The 16,001-nt window shown below is 46.3% G+C and overlaps 1 protein-coding gene across 1 annotated transcript; it reads left to right on the top strand.

The window, feature by feature from the left end:
- Positions 1 to 1,575: 1,575 nt before the first annotated feature.
- Positions 1,576 to 10,452, top strand: Tektl1 (tektin like 1). Its single transcript, XM_026389895.2, has 7 exons — positions 1,576 to 2,145; positions 3,282 to 3,386; positions 8,444 to 8,642; positions 9,026 to 9,192; positions 9,311 to 9,406; positions 9,500 to 9,613; positions 10,192 to 10,452. The coding sequence occupies exons 1-7, from the start codon at positions 1,576 to 1,578 to the stop codon at positions 10,450 to 10,452; spliced, it is 1,512 nt and encodes a 503-aa protein (XP_026245680.2).
- Positions 10,453 to 16,001: the final 5,549 nt, after the last annotated feature.

Raw genomic sequence — 16,001 nt, 5'->3', positions numbered from 1 at the left:
TGTCAAAATGGCAGAGAACTCACCCTCACCTATAGCCCCAATGAATTTCACCAGAGGGTCATCTGGAAGCCAAAGTCCTCCTGCATAGGCCTGGCATGAGAAAGCTAACTTAAGTGTCTCTGGGTAAGCTGATGCAATGTCTTCCTGACAGGTGCTCGGTACAACAGACAGCCAACCAAGGCAATAGGATCTTCTAGTCAGGAAAGAGGGACCTCAGAATCAACAACAAAGGCTGAGTGAGGATGGCTGTCTCACGTCAGCTGTCTCTGGGAAAACCCTCTCTGCACCACCTTGTTTGGGAATAGCTCCATCCAACCAATAAAAAGGAACCTAAGCACCTGCACAATGCTTGCCTTACGGCAGCCCTGATAGCAGATGCTCCACTTGTGCTAACACATGTCCATTATCTTAGTTGCCAGATGAGAAAACGCAGCAGTGGTTAAGAGACTTTAATTAAGAATCAGAATTAGAATTTGTACACTGATTAGTTCCAGAATAGTGACCTTACACTCTCTTGACCCTCATGAAGACAGCTGAGCCAGAAACCATCGGTTCTGGCAAGTGATAACTATGCTAAACACATAAGCCTCCATCACCAAAGTTTGCCTGCGTCCTTCTCTTCCTGGTAACAGACCTCTAGCACGGAGGTTGCCAACTTCATTCCTCCCCATTACTGAATGGCCCTTTGGTTTTACAAAGCCGCGGGTGTTCATTCCTTCTTCTTTGCCCCTCTCATTCTTTTCTGTTTCTGTAGCTTGCACTAAAAATCCTGAGTGATGGGGAAAATGAGGCTTAGTCATTGTGGTAAGGAAGGGCCACTTTAAGATGGAGATATTTAAGCAAGCTTCTTAGGTTGTAAAGGAGCCAGCCACGGGAAGAACATGAAAGGGAGTGCTCCCTGCAGAAGGAACAGTAAGTTCTAAGCTTTCATGTGGGAATGAGCTTCGGACGGCCTCAGAGGCTGGAAGAAGGGCCAAACTGCTGGAAAGTGTTTATTCCAACGTATTTTATTCTTTTTGATGTATTATAAATGGAATTGTTTATATTATATTACATTATAAATGGAAATGTTTCTTAATCTCACTTCTTGATTGTTCATTGCAAGTGTATAGAAATATAATCGACGTATGTACGCCAATCTTATGTTCTTCAACTTTGCTGAACTTATTGGTAGCAATAGTTTTTCAGTGGATTCCTTATGGTTTTGTTCATGCAACATCATTTTGAGGGCAAACAGGGATATCCTTACTTCTTTCCAAAATCAAAAAGAAGGAACAAAGGGAGAAAGAAGAGAAGGAGGAGAAGGAGAAGATTGGCTTTCTCCAGGATTCAGAATTCCAAAGCACCTCTGCTGGACTCCAGAGCAAACCCTAACCCCGCTCCCCACTGCCTTTCCCTTCCCCCACTAATGGAACTCCAAGGGCGCCGTTGTCCCCGTCGCCATGGTGATGGACGCTCTCAATTAACTGGCTCCACAAGAAAAGAGTTGTGTGGTTAGGACCGGGCGGGAGGAGGGTGGTCCCTGCGCCGCAACCGTGGAGATTCCAGGTTAGGCCCAGGCGTCAAATAGGAACCATGCCGGTGTTGCTACCCGCAGCTGAGCCCAGCGAGGACACACGGGTTGGAGCCCCAGAATGGCGCGAGGAGGCACTAGCCAAATCGCGGAAGGCTCACCTTCTGACAGACCGCTGTGGGCAAGAGGCAGTGGCCATGTGGCAACCCAAGGACAGCGTGCGGGACCCGCACGTGGCGCACCACCTCTGCCGCGCCGCCTACATCGAGCCTTGGCGCTTCCGCGTGGAGATGCTCAAAGGTGGCGGCACCGTAGAGAAGCCACCGCCGGGCGAGGGCGTCACGCTGTGGAAAAGCAAGATGAAGCCCCCGGCGTGGTTTGCTCGTCTGCCGTTGCCTTTGCACCGCGACGCGCGCGCCATGCAGACGGCCGAGGTGGTGCTCACACACGCGCGCGGGGCGCGCCTCACCGCCGCCCGCCTCGGCCGCGCGCAGCATCAAATCAACGTGCAGCTGCAGCTGCTGCTGCGCCAGCGCGAGGCAACGGACCTCAGGCTCAGCGAAGTGCGCAAGGGCCTGCTTATCAATAAGCAAAGCGTCAAACTGAGGGGCTACCGACCCAAGTCTGAGAAGGTGGGACCCTCCCCACTACCAAAGCTAGTGGCAGAGCTGAAGCTTGGGGTCCAGGGTATTCAGCCTGAGAAAAACCTCCCCCACACTAAAGAGAATACCCCGCCCCCGTGTCCCAACTCTATAGTGAGTAGAGACATAAGATGAGCACACCCCCAGGGTGAAACGCCTAAGCCCCCAAGTCACAGGGAGTGAGACCCACCCAAAGGGAGGAGATTCTCAGCAACCTTTCCCCAAGAGAGGGAAACTATTCCAATCCCCCAGCCAGGATGGCCTCGCTCAAACAGACTCAGGGAAAAAATCTTCCCAAAGAGTAAAATCCACAACCCCCAGCCCTGGCATAAAACCACCCACCAGCCCCCCATGCCAAGTGAGACCCTTAATCCCCTAAACCCAGTGAAAAACGCCTCCATCCCCAGCTGACCTGTCTCACCCAAATGAAACTCGACTCAAAATGTGAAATAAAACCCAAGCTTCCAGGCTTAGGAATTGAGAACCCCTTCCCCAGACCCTGGGAACAGTCCTATCTACAGACTGAGACATCAAATTCCCGACCCTGCACCAAGAGTTAAGACCCCAGCCAGGAGAAATGGTGAGACGCCCCCCCAGTACCATTCCTCCCATAATCTTCCCCCTAAAGTAAAATGCCAGACCCCTACCCACTAAAGGTGGGCAAAAACCCAACCACCTGGGGAGAAATGAGACCTTGCTTGATAGATGAGATTCCAGGTTCCAGCCCTCAGATCTAAACAGTGAGACCCCAAAATGGCAAATCGCCATCATCCATATGATGAGATCCCTTCAATACTAGCCAAGGTTAAGGGATGAGACCATCACTGAGGAAGTGGCCCCTATTCTCAAAAAGTGAGAACAACCCTCCTTCAAGTTAAGTCACTTCCATTCCAGCTCACTGGGCTCTTATCTATAAAAGGAAGAAGCTCCCAACCTCAAAATCCAGAAGGTAACCCCCACAAGTAGGAGTCCCTGAAAGGATCAAGTCTTCTCAGAGTGAGATTGGGCCCAACTCCATCCTCCAAGCCTGGAGTTTATAAGGGTGGCAGAGCTTCTCCTATTCCAGAAGGAAGGATCACCCTCAGCCCTCTCCTGAGGGTGAAATCACTTCTCACCTTGTTGTCTAGGTCCCTGACAAAGCTGACAGCATGCTTACGTGGGAGAAGGAGGAACTGAGGGTCTTGAAGAGGAAAATGGAGACAGATATGGAAAAATCAGAAACTCTACTCAAGGTTAGGAGACCTGGGGCCAAGTTAGAGGGGCTGGAGAGGGATCGGTAATGGATGAACTGCTCTTGGGATTTGTAACAGATCTTGGAGACTGTAACAGCAACAAATCCTTCAACCCACACTACCTGACACTCATCACAGTTCCACTTTGACTTTTTTTTTCTCTGTATTCTTTTTCCTGTTTTTGTTTTCTGGTTCGTTTTTCAGTTGTTTTAGTTTTTTGTTCATTTGTTTTGCAGTGCTGGGGATTGCATGCTGAGCACGTTATGCTCCCCAGCCCCACATTTCCACTTTGAAAAGTGGAAAAACGGAGGTCCTAAGAGAGGGCAGCATTGGGGCTCAGAATAATAATAGACACCCACTGTGTGCCAAACCCTAAGTAATCACTGAAGGAGCTCCTTAAAACTCTTCAGGGAAACAGAAACTATAATCCCTCATTAGAGATGGTAAAATTGAGACTCAAAGAGAGATGACTTCCTCAAGGCACAGAGCCAGCCAGTGACTGGGCTATGGTTCTGGGTCAAGTGTCTTGAGTCTAGCTAGCTCTTCACACTCGGTCAGACACCTTCTCTCCCTATATCCTTTGCTCTTGGCAACAGGAATTTCCTTATCAGGATGCTAATGAAGGTGAGAGAGAATCCAGAGTTCAGGAAGCCTTTGGGCCAGTAAGATCAGCTGGTTAGCTTTGTGCACTTTAGATTCATCCATTTGACAAATATTAATCCAGTGCCCTACTGTCATGGGCACCATGCTTGGCACTAGTTGTTCCTGTCAATCCCGTATGGCTGACAAGGCAGTGAACAGACCAGAGCTGGCCTTGCCCTGGCAGAGTTCACATTCAAGGGTCATTCAGAGAAAGAACAGGCTGGCCGTGGGGGTTAATGGTGGAGTGGGAGGCTTGCCCCCACCCCCGCTGGTGTGGTGCTGTCCGTGGTGCTGAACATCAATTGTGCACACCCCGACCACCATTATACTCCTTCAATAGTGATTCCTGAAAAGTCCCTCCTCCAGGAAGCCAGAAACAGATTAGGGAAAAGACCATGAAGGTCGACCCATGAGGGAAGTGTTCAAAAGAGAAAAAGGGAAATAGGAAGGTATAAAAAGACAGATGTAGCTAGAAACAGACACCCAACACTGGAGAAGACATGGGCTGAATATTGCTGCAGAAAAATGTTCACCGCCAAGCAGCCTTGTTTCAACTTAAAATCTCAAATTGACATGCAGAACTTTCCCATGGCACTAGAAGGCTTGCCATCCCACTGTGCAAGTTATTTCATTCCTCCTCTTCTTTCAGATCTCTCCAACACCCTACTCCTTCCTCACTCTTCAGTGCCCCCAATCCCGTATGGATTGTCCTTTGTAACTGTGGGTTTCTCACCCACAGATTCAACCAAAAGCAGTAGAAAATTGCATCTGTACTGCACATACATAGACTCTTCTTATTTTTCCCTAAACAATACCATATAACAATTATTTACATTGCTTTAGACATTATAATTAACCTAGAGATCATTTAAAGTCTACAGGAGAATGTGCATAGTTTTTTATTATTAGTTGTTCAAAATATTACAAAGCTCTTGACATATCATATTTCATACATTTGATTCAAGTGGGTTATAAACTCCCATTTTTACCCCGTATACAGATTGCAGAATCACATTGGTTACACATCCACGTTTCTACATAGTGCCATACTAGTGACTGTTGTATTCTGCTGCCTTTCCTATCCTCTACTATCCCCCCTCCCCTCCCCTCCCCTCCCATCTTCTCTCTCTACCCCCTCTACTGTAATTCATTTCTCTCCCTTGTTTTTTTTCCCTTTCCCCTCACTTCCTCTTATATGTAATTTTGTATAACAATGAGGGTCTCCTTCCATTTCCATGCAATTTCCCTTTTCTCTCCCTTTCCCTCCCACCTCGTCTCTGTTTCATGTTAATCTTTTTCTCATGCTCTTCCTCCCTGCTCTGTTCTTAGTTGCTCTCCTTATATCAAAGAAGACATTTGGCACTTGTTTTTTAGGGATTGGCTAGCTTCACTTAGCATAATCTGCTCTAATGCCATCCATTTCCCTGCAAATGCCATGATTTTGTCATTTTTTAGTGCCGAGTAATACTCCATTGTTTATAAATGCCACATTTTTTTATCCATTCATCTATTGAAGGGCATCTAGGTTAGTTCCACAGTCTAGCTATTGTGAATTGTGCTGCTATGAACATCAATGTAGCAGTATCCCTATAGTACGCTCTTTTAAGGTCTTCAGGGAATAGTCCAAGAAGGGCAATAGCTGGGTCAAATGGTGGTTCCATTCTCAGCTTTCCCAGGAATCTCCATACTGTTTTCCAAATTGGCCGCACCAATTTGCAGTCCCACCAGCAATGTACAAGTGTACCCTTTTCCCCACATCCTCGCCAGCACTTGTTGTTGTTTGACTTCATAGTGGCTGCCAATCTTACTGGAGTGAGATGTTATCTTAGGGTGGTTTTGATTTGCATTTCTCTGACTGCTAGAGATGGTGAGCATTTTTTCATGTACTTGTTGATTGATTGTATATCCTCCTCTGAGAAATGTCTGCTCAGGTCCTTGGCCCATTTGTTGATTGGGTTATTTGTTTTCTTATTGTTTAATTTTTTGAGTTCTTTGTATACCCTGGATATTAGGGCTCTATCTGAAGTGTGAGGAGTAAAGATTTGTTCCCAGGATGTAGGCTCCCTATTTACCTCTCTTATTGTTTCTCTTGCTGAGAAAAAACTTTTTAGTTTGAGTAAGTCCAAAATTTGTTGTTTCTTGTTTTTAACTCTTGTGCTATGGGTGTCCTATTAAGGAATTTGGAGCCCGACCCCACAATATGTAGATTGTGGCCAACTTTTTCTTCTATCAGACACAGAGTTTCTGTTTTGATATCAAGCTCCTTGATCCATTTTGAGTTAACTTTTGTGCATGGCGAGAGAAAGGGATTCGGATTCATTTTATTGCATATGGATTTCCAGTTTTCCCAGCACCATTTGTTGAAGATGCTATCCTTTCTCCATTGCATGCTTTTAGCCCCTTTGTCAAATATAAGATAATTGTAATTTTGACGATTGGTCTCTGTGTCCTCTATTCTGTACCATTGGTCCATCCGCCTGAGAATGTGCATAGTTTAAATCAAATACTACACCATTGGGACTGGAGCATCTGTGGATTTGGGTATCTGCAGGGGATCCTGGAATCAATCCCCTGCAGATACCAAGAAGCAAGTCTAATCCCATTTACCTCTGCACCCACCTTCTTCAGCATCATCAATATTTCCTTCCTATAGATTCATTCCCACCAGTGAACAAACAGGGAGTCACCCTTTAAGGGGTACAAATGTTTGGGATGATGAAAGGTTCTGGAAATGAACAGTGACAATGGTTGTACAACATTGTGTACAGACTTAATGCCACTGAACTGTCCACATAAGCTTGTTAAAATGGCAAATTTTGTGTTGCAGCTATTTTATAATTTTTTAAAAAACCTATCTCTCTTGATCCCATGTGCCCCTCTGGACAATTCCCCATTCCTCTGATCCTCTTGCTAGACCATCTGCTCTGCACATGCTGACTCTTGCTTCCTTTAGGCAGGAACCAGGTCTGGCCAGAGCATCTCCATTTGCTGACAACTGCATCCCCACATGCTGGCACATTGTCCATCACACATTAGAGCCTGATGAACATTTGAACTAACAAATGAAAGATGTTTTAGATCTATGTTTTTACTCAAATGGATGAAAGCCAAAGAGATCACACATTTAGAGAAAGAAGCTGGACATAAAGATAGTCACTGTGTGATTCCATAAATCATATGTATGTGATGTGTTGCAAGTATAACGAAGTTCTAGATTCAGCAAGCTTTTCACCAAAGCACCAGTGGTAAATACTTTCAGGCTTGTGCACTCTACATTCTCTGTCATAACCACTCAACATGAGGACCATGGGAAGAACATGGCCAGAGCCCTGCCCACATGAATGGGCACGTAGCCTTGTCCTGATAGAAGTTTACCTACAAAAACAGGCCACCAGGCAAATAGGCTGTGGTTTACCTTGAAGAACAGGAAAAACTAAGTTAGCTTAGTAGAGCTAGAGAGGGAAGGGCAGCAGAAAGGCTATAGGGTTGTGGAAAGATTCTATACAGCATCTGGATGGGAGGAGGTGTTTATATGGCTGTGTACATAAGCAAAAAGACTTCTGTTTTGATGAAGTCAGGCCTCAAAATAACAACAAACTGGTGTTGCCAAACCCTGTGGAGTCATCTAATCAACTACTTAAAACTCTCCTGTGGGGCTGGGGATGTAGTTCAGTGATAGAGCGCTTGCCTAGCATGCACAAGGCCCTGGGTTGGATCACTGCAAAAGGCAAAAAAAAAAAAAAAAAAAAAAGATAAAGTTGTTCATATTATATATTTGTTTATACGGGTTAATTTTGCTTCAATAAAGCTAGGGTAAAACACTTAAATCTGTGATTTTAAGTATTCTCACTCAAAAAAATAAGTATGTATGGTGATGGAAAGGTTAAAATATATATATATATATATATATATATCCCATAACTATATATGGTCATTATTGGTCAGTTAAAATACAAATTTAAGTGAAAAATAAAGTGAACCTTGAAGGATGGTGTGATGTGGACCAAAGAGAAAAAAATCTTTTTTCATGAAACATACATGTCATTTTTTAAGAGATTCCATAAAGGAAATGTTTCTCTGGAACTTTGAGGAAATAAATTCAGTCAAAAAATATTTCCATAAATAAAATCCTTTACAAGAAGTTTATTTTGTAAGAAAAAAAAAAAAAAGACTTGAAGGAAAGGCTGGAGGTGTGGCCTTTTGGTACAGCAAGTGCTTAGCATGTGTAAAGCCCTGGGTTAAATTACTAGCATCAAGAAAAAAGAAAAATGGAAAAAAAAAAACTGGAAAGGATTAGTTCAGAGACAGAAACGCTTCGCAGCCTGTAGGTCTGGCGCCCCCCAGCAAAGAAACCACTTTGGGCCGCCTACCTCAACCTCCCAGCTCACACTCCGCTTTCTCTTCCCCGACCCCAGGCTCTGGCCTCCTGCCGCGACGCTCTGGGTTTCTACTGTAAGGAAAGGCTCCAGGCTGTGGAACTCATGAACCAGCCGCTGGATAAAGTTCTGGAGCAGGCTGGCCGCTGCTCGTGGGTGGACCTTACGCGCCCCCCCACCCCACGTCCTCAGGGCCTGAAAACGCCTCCTCCTGACCACGTGGGCACCTTTACCCCAGGTAGGCTCCACAGGAAGGAGTGCACAACAGTGGGTGCCATGGTGCCTTTTGACTACTGATGCACCCTTTCACCCACTTAGCTGCCCGGTTCCCTGGGGAATAACAAGCCAGTGTCTTGCCCAGCGCATCTGGCTTAGCTTCTTCCCCTGGACATCTTCCCCACACTCAGTTACTCAGTTTCTAATTCTAAGGAAACCAACCCAAGACGCCACTCAGGATCCCCACTAACAGCCCCTCCCCTAGACTTTCTTCCAACCCCTCAGTAAGCTCCCCTCGCCCGTGGCCCACTACCCCCTGAGAATAGTGAAGAGAAAGACGCAGAAAGCTAGTATCTGGGAAAGGACAGCTCCGCGCCCACCAGCGCTTGTCCCGTGCATTGGCAGAGTGCGCCCACGCGCTGTACGAAGCTAAGCGGTTGTTGATGGAGTCCAAGGAAACCTTGGCAGAAATGGCAAAGAATGAGACGGACATCCAGAAGCAACAGCTGCAAATAAGCGACCGTGTGTGCGCCTCCCTGGCGCAGAAGATGCGCGAAACTTTGGAACTGAAGGTGCACGCTGCCAGCGCGGCCGGGAGGTGGCAGCTGCGGTCGGGGGTGGAAGAGTTCCGCGGTGGGAGGAGGTGGGACAGAGAGCAAGCTAGATCCCGCTTCAATTCCCCACCCCCAGGAAAGAATAAATATGACGTTAGGACTAATGAGGGGAACTATCCACCGGTGCACGAAATTCAACCAAGAGATGGACGTCACCCGCGGACTCCTCAAGGTAAGGTTTAGGGGAAAGGTCTACCGGGATGGCGACGGGATGCGGTGCCGGGGTCGACTGAGACTCGGTGTTCCGCACACCTAACTCCGACAGGGTCCTCTGTCGAAAAGTCACCTGGCGACTCGAGAGAAACTGAACAGACCTCTAGTTCTCATGCACCAGAAACACGTGGGCACCCAACTCCCCGAGGCCGCGCGCCTTGTCCAGGTACGCCGCCTCCTCGTCCCCTCCTTTGCGCAGCCTCGCCCGGGCTAGGCATGGCCCAACCCAGGTAAGACTGCTTCCTCAAGCACACCTGAACTGGTAAGACCCCCTCACCCAGGTCAGCCTCTATCCACGAGGGGGCCCTACAGTCCTTTCAACCCTGTCTTCCAAGATAAGGCCCCCCTCGTTCATCCCGGGCCTGTGCGGTCTCCTTCCTGCACGCCTTGCCCAGGTGCGTTCCCCATCCCAGGTCCGTCCCTTCTCTCACTCTCCAGGTGCATTCCCTTTCTCGGTTGAACCCATCGCGGGTTCTTTTTCAGGGACACCCAGTCCAGTTCTCCCCCAACCCCCGCAACCAAATGCCCCTCTCAGCTATGCTTCTTCCCAGACTGCGCATTTCCACCTGCACACCTGGCCAAGTGTGACGGACCCCCCCCCCCGTCCCCCATCTGAGACTCGCCCCCTCTTCAGTTGCGCTCGGTACACACGCACACCTGGCGTAGGTGTGTCAGCCCACCCCAGTAGCGCAGTGCTCTCGGCTCCGCGGGCGGTCTCCCAGCACGGCCCCGCCCCCTCTCCAGGGCACTGACAAACTGCAGCGCCATATCACGCACGCGGAAAAGAACCTAAAGGAGCTGCTTGCCACGCGCGATGACCTTACTTGGAGCCTCAACTGCAAGAAGATCGGGCACGACGTGGACTACAACGTGGTTCGCCTGCGTCTTCGTCAGAGGCACCCACATGTGTACTTCGAGCAGGCGCAACGCCTGGTCAATAACTGGGACCCGCGCACTCCGCCGCCGCGTAGCGAGTCCAACGAGTCCAACGCGACCCCCAAGTGACGTGCAGGCCCCCAGCCCCAGCTGGCTTGACTGTGCGGGCTGGGCCATTGGGAGAGCAGGCTCCCAGCACCGTGGCCCTCTCTCCCCTCTGATTCATTTTTCCTTCAAGCGCCTTATAGCAGAATTATAATTAAAGATACCAATTGTCATTTATTAGATACTTACTGTATGTCAATTACATACTATACAACACATTATTGTCTATAATGCACTGTCTGTACATCCTGGTAGTTAACAGAACATATTTGTGGCCAGATTATAAGTATTCAAGTCTTGGCTCCCCAGTTTTAAGCTGCCTGGCCTTGGGCAAGATGCTGTCCCTTGGTGATCTCTCCCCAACCTGTAAAATGAAGAATATTACAGGAACGCCTTTGCTTATGGTAAGAAGAGGTGAGTTCACATGTGTAAGACCTGTAGCATAGTTTCTGCGTATAGCATATGGTGAGTGAATTTAAGTTATTAGCATCTCCATCTTACAGTTGGGAGAATGGAGGCACCCAAGAGGTTAAACATCTTGCCCAAGGTCACACAGTAAATAGTAAAGCTGGGATTTTCATCACTGACTCCAGAGGCTGCACTCTAAGCAGAATTCCCCTGAGCTCTGATCTGTATTCACTTCACCAAGTGCTAGGCCTTGAACCAGGTGCTGAGATTGTAGGTGATTCTTTTGGTTGAGGCCCCAGGGTGGCCTCCTGCAGGAAGCCTGCCCTGATTGCCTCCTTTCCTCCAGTCATAATTCACAGAACTCTTCATATTAAGCCTATGGTTATTATCTGCTGTCTCCAAGCAGATTCCAGGGTGTGATATAGATAGCAAAGGAGGTGTTCATTACAGCCACAAACACAGCCAGCCCTCCTTACCTCTGTGTGTCCTGCATCTGTAGATTTAACCAAAATTGAATCAAAAACATTCAGAAAAAAAAAAGTCTGTTCTAAACATGTGCAGACTTTCTCCTTGTCCTTATTACTGAAACAATATAATATCATGATTATTTTATAGCATTTACATTGTGATAGGTATTCTAAGTCATCTAGGTGATCGAGAGCCTACAGAAGAGTTGTGTGGGGGAGGAGAATGTGATGTGCAAACGCCACACCTCATTGTACTTAAGGAACTTGAGCACCTGCAGATTTTGGTATCCACAGGGGTACTGAAACCAATCCCCAGAGACGCCCAGGGACGACTTGTATTTCCTAAGGAACTGCTGTGTGCCGGGGTATCAAGAACTAAGCCAAATGTGTCCCTCCTTATGGAGCTGCCAGTGCCCAAGGGAGAATGGCCCCCATGAATATTGGTGTCTTTTAGCAAAGCCAGCCAGTCACATGGACACAGCACATTTCACAGAGAAGGCAATGACGGTTCAGAAACATAACCTGTAAAATGAAGAATATTACAGGATATTACAATTTGTCCCAGGCTACAAGGTCAACAAGGGATAAGACAAACTTTAAACTCTGTAACCAGAGTCCTAGGCCAGAGGCCTGACTCCCAGAGTCCCAACAAACCAGGTCTGGCCATTTTCCTATAGGGCAAACAGAAAGGTAATGGTGAAAAGCAAGAAAAGAACTTTAATCAATAAAGCCATGTAGGGGAGGCAAAGGGAGATTCAGCATGTGAGCCCTGTCTTCGGGGTGCTGATGGAGCTCTTGGCTTAAACAGAAGAAGAATTGGGTCTGGGGGCGAGAGGTCTGGCCTCTGGTATGGTCAAATTGTGGTCATGTTGATCTTTAGTTCAGCCCTGGTTCTGCAAGAAAGCTCTAGAGAAGTCCTGTGGCTTGAGAAGAGCAATTCCCACTTGTTACTCAGGACATTTATCCATCACCCATGATCATGAGATGACTGCTGCAGCTTGGCCACAGCATCACTGTGGGGTGATGTGCCTGCCTCCTGCTGTTCCTCGAAGGTGCCAGACAATGACTGAAGACTTCTAGGCACCACCCAGGAGTCTGAGGCTATAAAACCTGACAGTCAAACGTCTCTACAAATCTTTTCTCAGAAGTCTTGAAGAGAGACGAGATAGGTTAGATAAATTCAGGGCTAACAAACCTTGTATTACTAGTTTTTAGATGAGCACTCCTTAAAAGATTAACATGCCTACGTGCAAAGCTGAGCAGTGCCACAAAGTTTAAGGTGATAAAGGAGACAGATATAAAATGCAGGCACAAGGGCCAAGCTTTATCCTTTTACTCATGGGGCACCTAAAGGCCTAAGGAAAGAGTCACTGCTTTTAGCAAAGGCAGCCTCTCTAGGTCCCTGGTACAACCCCACACCTTTCCCTTGCTCCCCACTGCAAGCCTGGACCAGGATCATTGGGCCTCATGACAGCCATGTGGAGATGGGGTAAATTATGCCATTGGACGGAGAAATTCACAGCAAAGAGAGTAAATCTGGGGCTCAAACCCACTATCTCTGACTCTGAACCACTGAGTATCACGGCCAACTCCCTCATCTCAAGAGGGACCCCACAGCCTGAGAGCCATGGGGGCTCCCTGGGGTTCAGACTTCCTCACCAGCCTCTCTCCTTCAGGCCCTTCCTCCCTGTACCGATCTACAGAGCAACCAGAAGTAGATGGCATGCTTGATTTGAAGATGTTTAATAAAGAAATGACAGTCCATCCTCACCAATCACAGACTCCATCTTTGGGAATTCACCTACTCACTAAAATTTTTTTGTAACTTCAGAATCAATCCTCATGGTGCTTTTGTGGGCATGCACAGAGCCCTGAGAAAGCTTAACCACACGACATGCACATCCCCCAGCTGGGGTCAAACCAGGTGATGTCCCCCTGCTTATTTCAGCCTCTCACTTGAGCCAAGTGTCCTCCTTGAAGTGTGCTTTGCTTTTTTTATGCTTTTACAGATAATAGGGTTTAAAATGCCCCCAGGGTTACTGCTGCCTAATGTCCCTAAGTACAAGAAGGGGTGGTGTTCCTTAGGAAACAAAACATATGCATGATGGTGAAGATTCATTGAAGCATGAGAATATGGCTGCTGGCTGTGAGCTCACCCTAAATGCATCAACAATGTCTATTAAATAAGTTGTCTTTTGGCAGAAACACATAAAACAAGGTTATGTATTGATCAGTTGACAAAAAGTGTGACCAGAGGCTCAAAGGAGCCTGCCCCAGCATCTGTCCAGGAGCCATGGTTCCATATTTTCTGACTGAATGTTCACAGGGACTTTAAGAAACATAGTCACCATGAATAATAAGAATTGACTGTATTTGTGAGTAGTGGATAGAAAAACCTTAAGGGATAACTCAGTACCAAGGTGCTAGAAATTGTGGGGAGGTTTTGCTACAGGTAGGTCTGAGGGAACCAAGAAGCAAACAGGAGGTTAAGAAAAGCAAACAGCCAATTCTGCACTGCTGAGGTGTGGGTGCTGGAGATTAAGTGCTTCTACCTGCTCCCTCCTTTGGCTGGTGTCCCGATGGGTAGAACCACTCAATGGCTTTGGAGTCTATTGCAGGTCCTTCCTGGGGCAGGGATGGTCCCTTTACAGGCACCTTTACCCTTTCTGATTCCCAGAAACCTTGTGTGGGGATGCAAATGCTGTTTTTGCAAGCGATGCCTTGCCCTGTAGGTTGGAGCCTGCCACCCCTGTCCTTGCTGACTCAGCCCCCAGTTCACCACAGCTCACGTAGTACTCCCATCTGCATTTGCACAATCCCCTCCATTGCCTCAGAGCTGAGATCTCAGCTGTTTCCCCAGGCATGAGCTTCAGGCTCTCAGTAACAGACAGGGACACCATAAGATGGGCATCATCCCCACGTGAGAGAAGAGAAAATTGTCTCAGAGCAGTGGCAAGTTTTGTGTATGCCACCCAGCAAGCATGGGGCTACCCCTGAGGTTTAAAGACTGTGTGCATGGCTAATAGCACAGGCAGCAAAAGTAAAAACTGACAAATGGAATTATAGCAAACTAAAAAGCTTCTGCGCAGCAAAGGAAAAAAATCAAGAGAGTGAAGACAGCCTACAGAACAGAAGAAAATATCTGTCAACTACTTATATGACAGATGGTAAATACCTAGAATATATAAGGAACTCAAAAAACTTAATAATGAAAAATAAGTAATCCAATTAAAAATGGCAACTACTTAAAGTAGACTTTTCTCAAAGGAAGAAATACAAGGTGCTAGTAATTTGGGGGGAGGTTTTGCTACAGGTAGGTCTGACAAAGACATGAAAAATGCTCAATATCATTAGCCAACAGGGAGATGCAAATCAAAACTACAATGAGATATCATCTCACCCCAGCCAGGATGGCTGTCATCAAGAAAACTAAAATAACAAATGCCGGTGAGGATATGGAGAAAAAGAAACTCAGACAGTGTTGATGGGAATTCAAATAAGTACAGCCACAAAGAGAACAGCATGGAGGACCCTCAAAATGTATATATATATATATATAGGTCTAGCACATGATCCAGTTATCCCACCCCAGGTATAAATCCAAAGGAAATGAAGCCAGCATGAACATGGCTGAACACTCACACTTACTGTAGCACTATTCACAATAGTAAAGATATGGAATCACACCAGTGTCTGTCAACAGATGGAAAAAGAGAATGTGGTGCATGTGCACAATGAAATATTATTCAGCCATAAAAAAGAATGGAATCTTGTCATTTGTATGCCACATGGATAGAAATGGAGATTATTTTGTTAAGTGAAATAAACCAGAAAAGGAAAGGTAAGTACCATGTATTCTCACTCCTATGTAGAAATTAAAAACAAGGTCAACCTAAATTAGTGATTTCTAGAGACTGGGAGGGGTGGGGGCAGGAGGTGGGAAAAGGTGGTTGGATTGTTGGATTTTATCAATGCACATTCCATCCATGTGAGTCCCATTAATGTGTGTAATTAATACATGTTAATAATGAATAAAATAAAATACATGTTAATAATGAATAAAATAAAATACATGTTAATAATAAATAAAATTAAAAATTGGTGATGTTTCTTATCCCCAAGAATAGTCCAGGCATCCTCTACATGGGAACACCTAGAGTGCTTGACCAGGATCCAGATTCCTGGGCCACATTCTAGACCTACAGAAGCTAAATCTCAGAGGGCTGGGTCTAGAGCTGCATTTCCCCAGGAGCACCCAATACACACCAGTGTTGAAATGCATCCATTCTCTGCTGCCAGATCCCCAGGACTGAATTGTGCATTGGGCACACAACACACAAATGAAAGTTGCTAAGTTGCCTAGGCTGGCTTTGAACTTGGGATCCACCTGCCTCAGCCTCCTGAGTCACTGGGATTACAGGTATACACCACAGTGCCCAGCTCATTCTAATATTTTTGAAAGAAGAAAAATATGAGTAAATAATAAATACGATGAATGTATCTTATACGGCATATACATGATATATTCCATTATGTAAAATTATGAATGTTAAAACTATCAAAACTTTAAAATCCAGCCCAGATTATATTCTTTATACTGATGCAGGTTTTTTCAATTTTTCATTTTGTAATAAGATATACATAACTTGAAATTTACCATCTTAGTCATTTTTAAGACTACAGTTCAGTGGCTTTAAG

This window comes from Urocitellus parryii, chromosome 3 (genome assembly GCF_045843805.1).
Source record: "Urocitellus parryii isolate mUroPar1 chromosome 3, mUroPar1.hap1, whole genome shotgun sequence".
Classification (NCBI taxonomy): domain Eukaryota; kingdom Metazoa; phylum Chordata; class Mammalia; order Rodentia; family Sciuridae; genus Urocitellus; species Urocitellus parryii.
The sequence above is the reverse complement of the archived record's forward strand: the minus strand, read 5'-3'. Positions and strand labels throughout refer to the sequence as shown.

What these genes read in the sequence shown, in the direction of transcription:
- Tektl1 (XM_026389895.2), top strand. Translation starts at nt 1,576, where the DNA reads ATGCCGGTGTTGCTACCCGCAGCTGAGCCCAGCGAGGACACACGGGTT. An exon ending in ACCGACCCAAGTCTGAGAAG is followed by an intron (nt 2,146 to 3,281) that starts GTGGGACCCTCC and finishes CTTGTTGTCTAG; the next exon opens with GTCCCTGACAAAGCTGACAG. An exon ending in TCACCCGCGGACTCCTCAAG is followed by an intron (nt 9,407 to 9,499) that starts GTAAGGTTTAGG and finishes TAACTCCGACAG; the next exon opens with GGTCCTCTGTCGAAAAGTCA.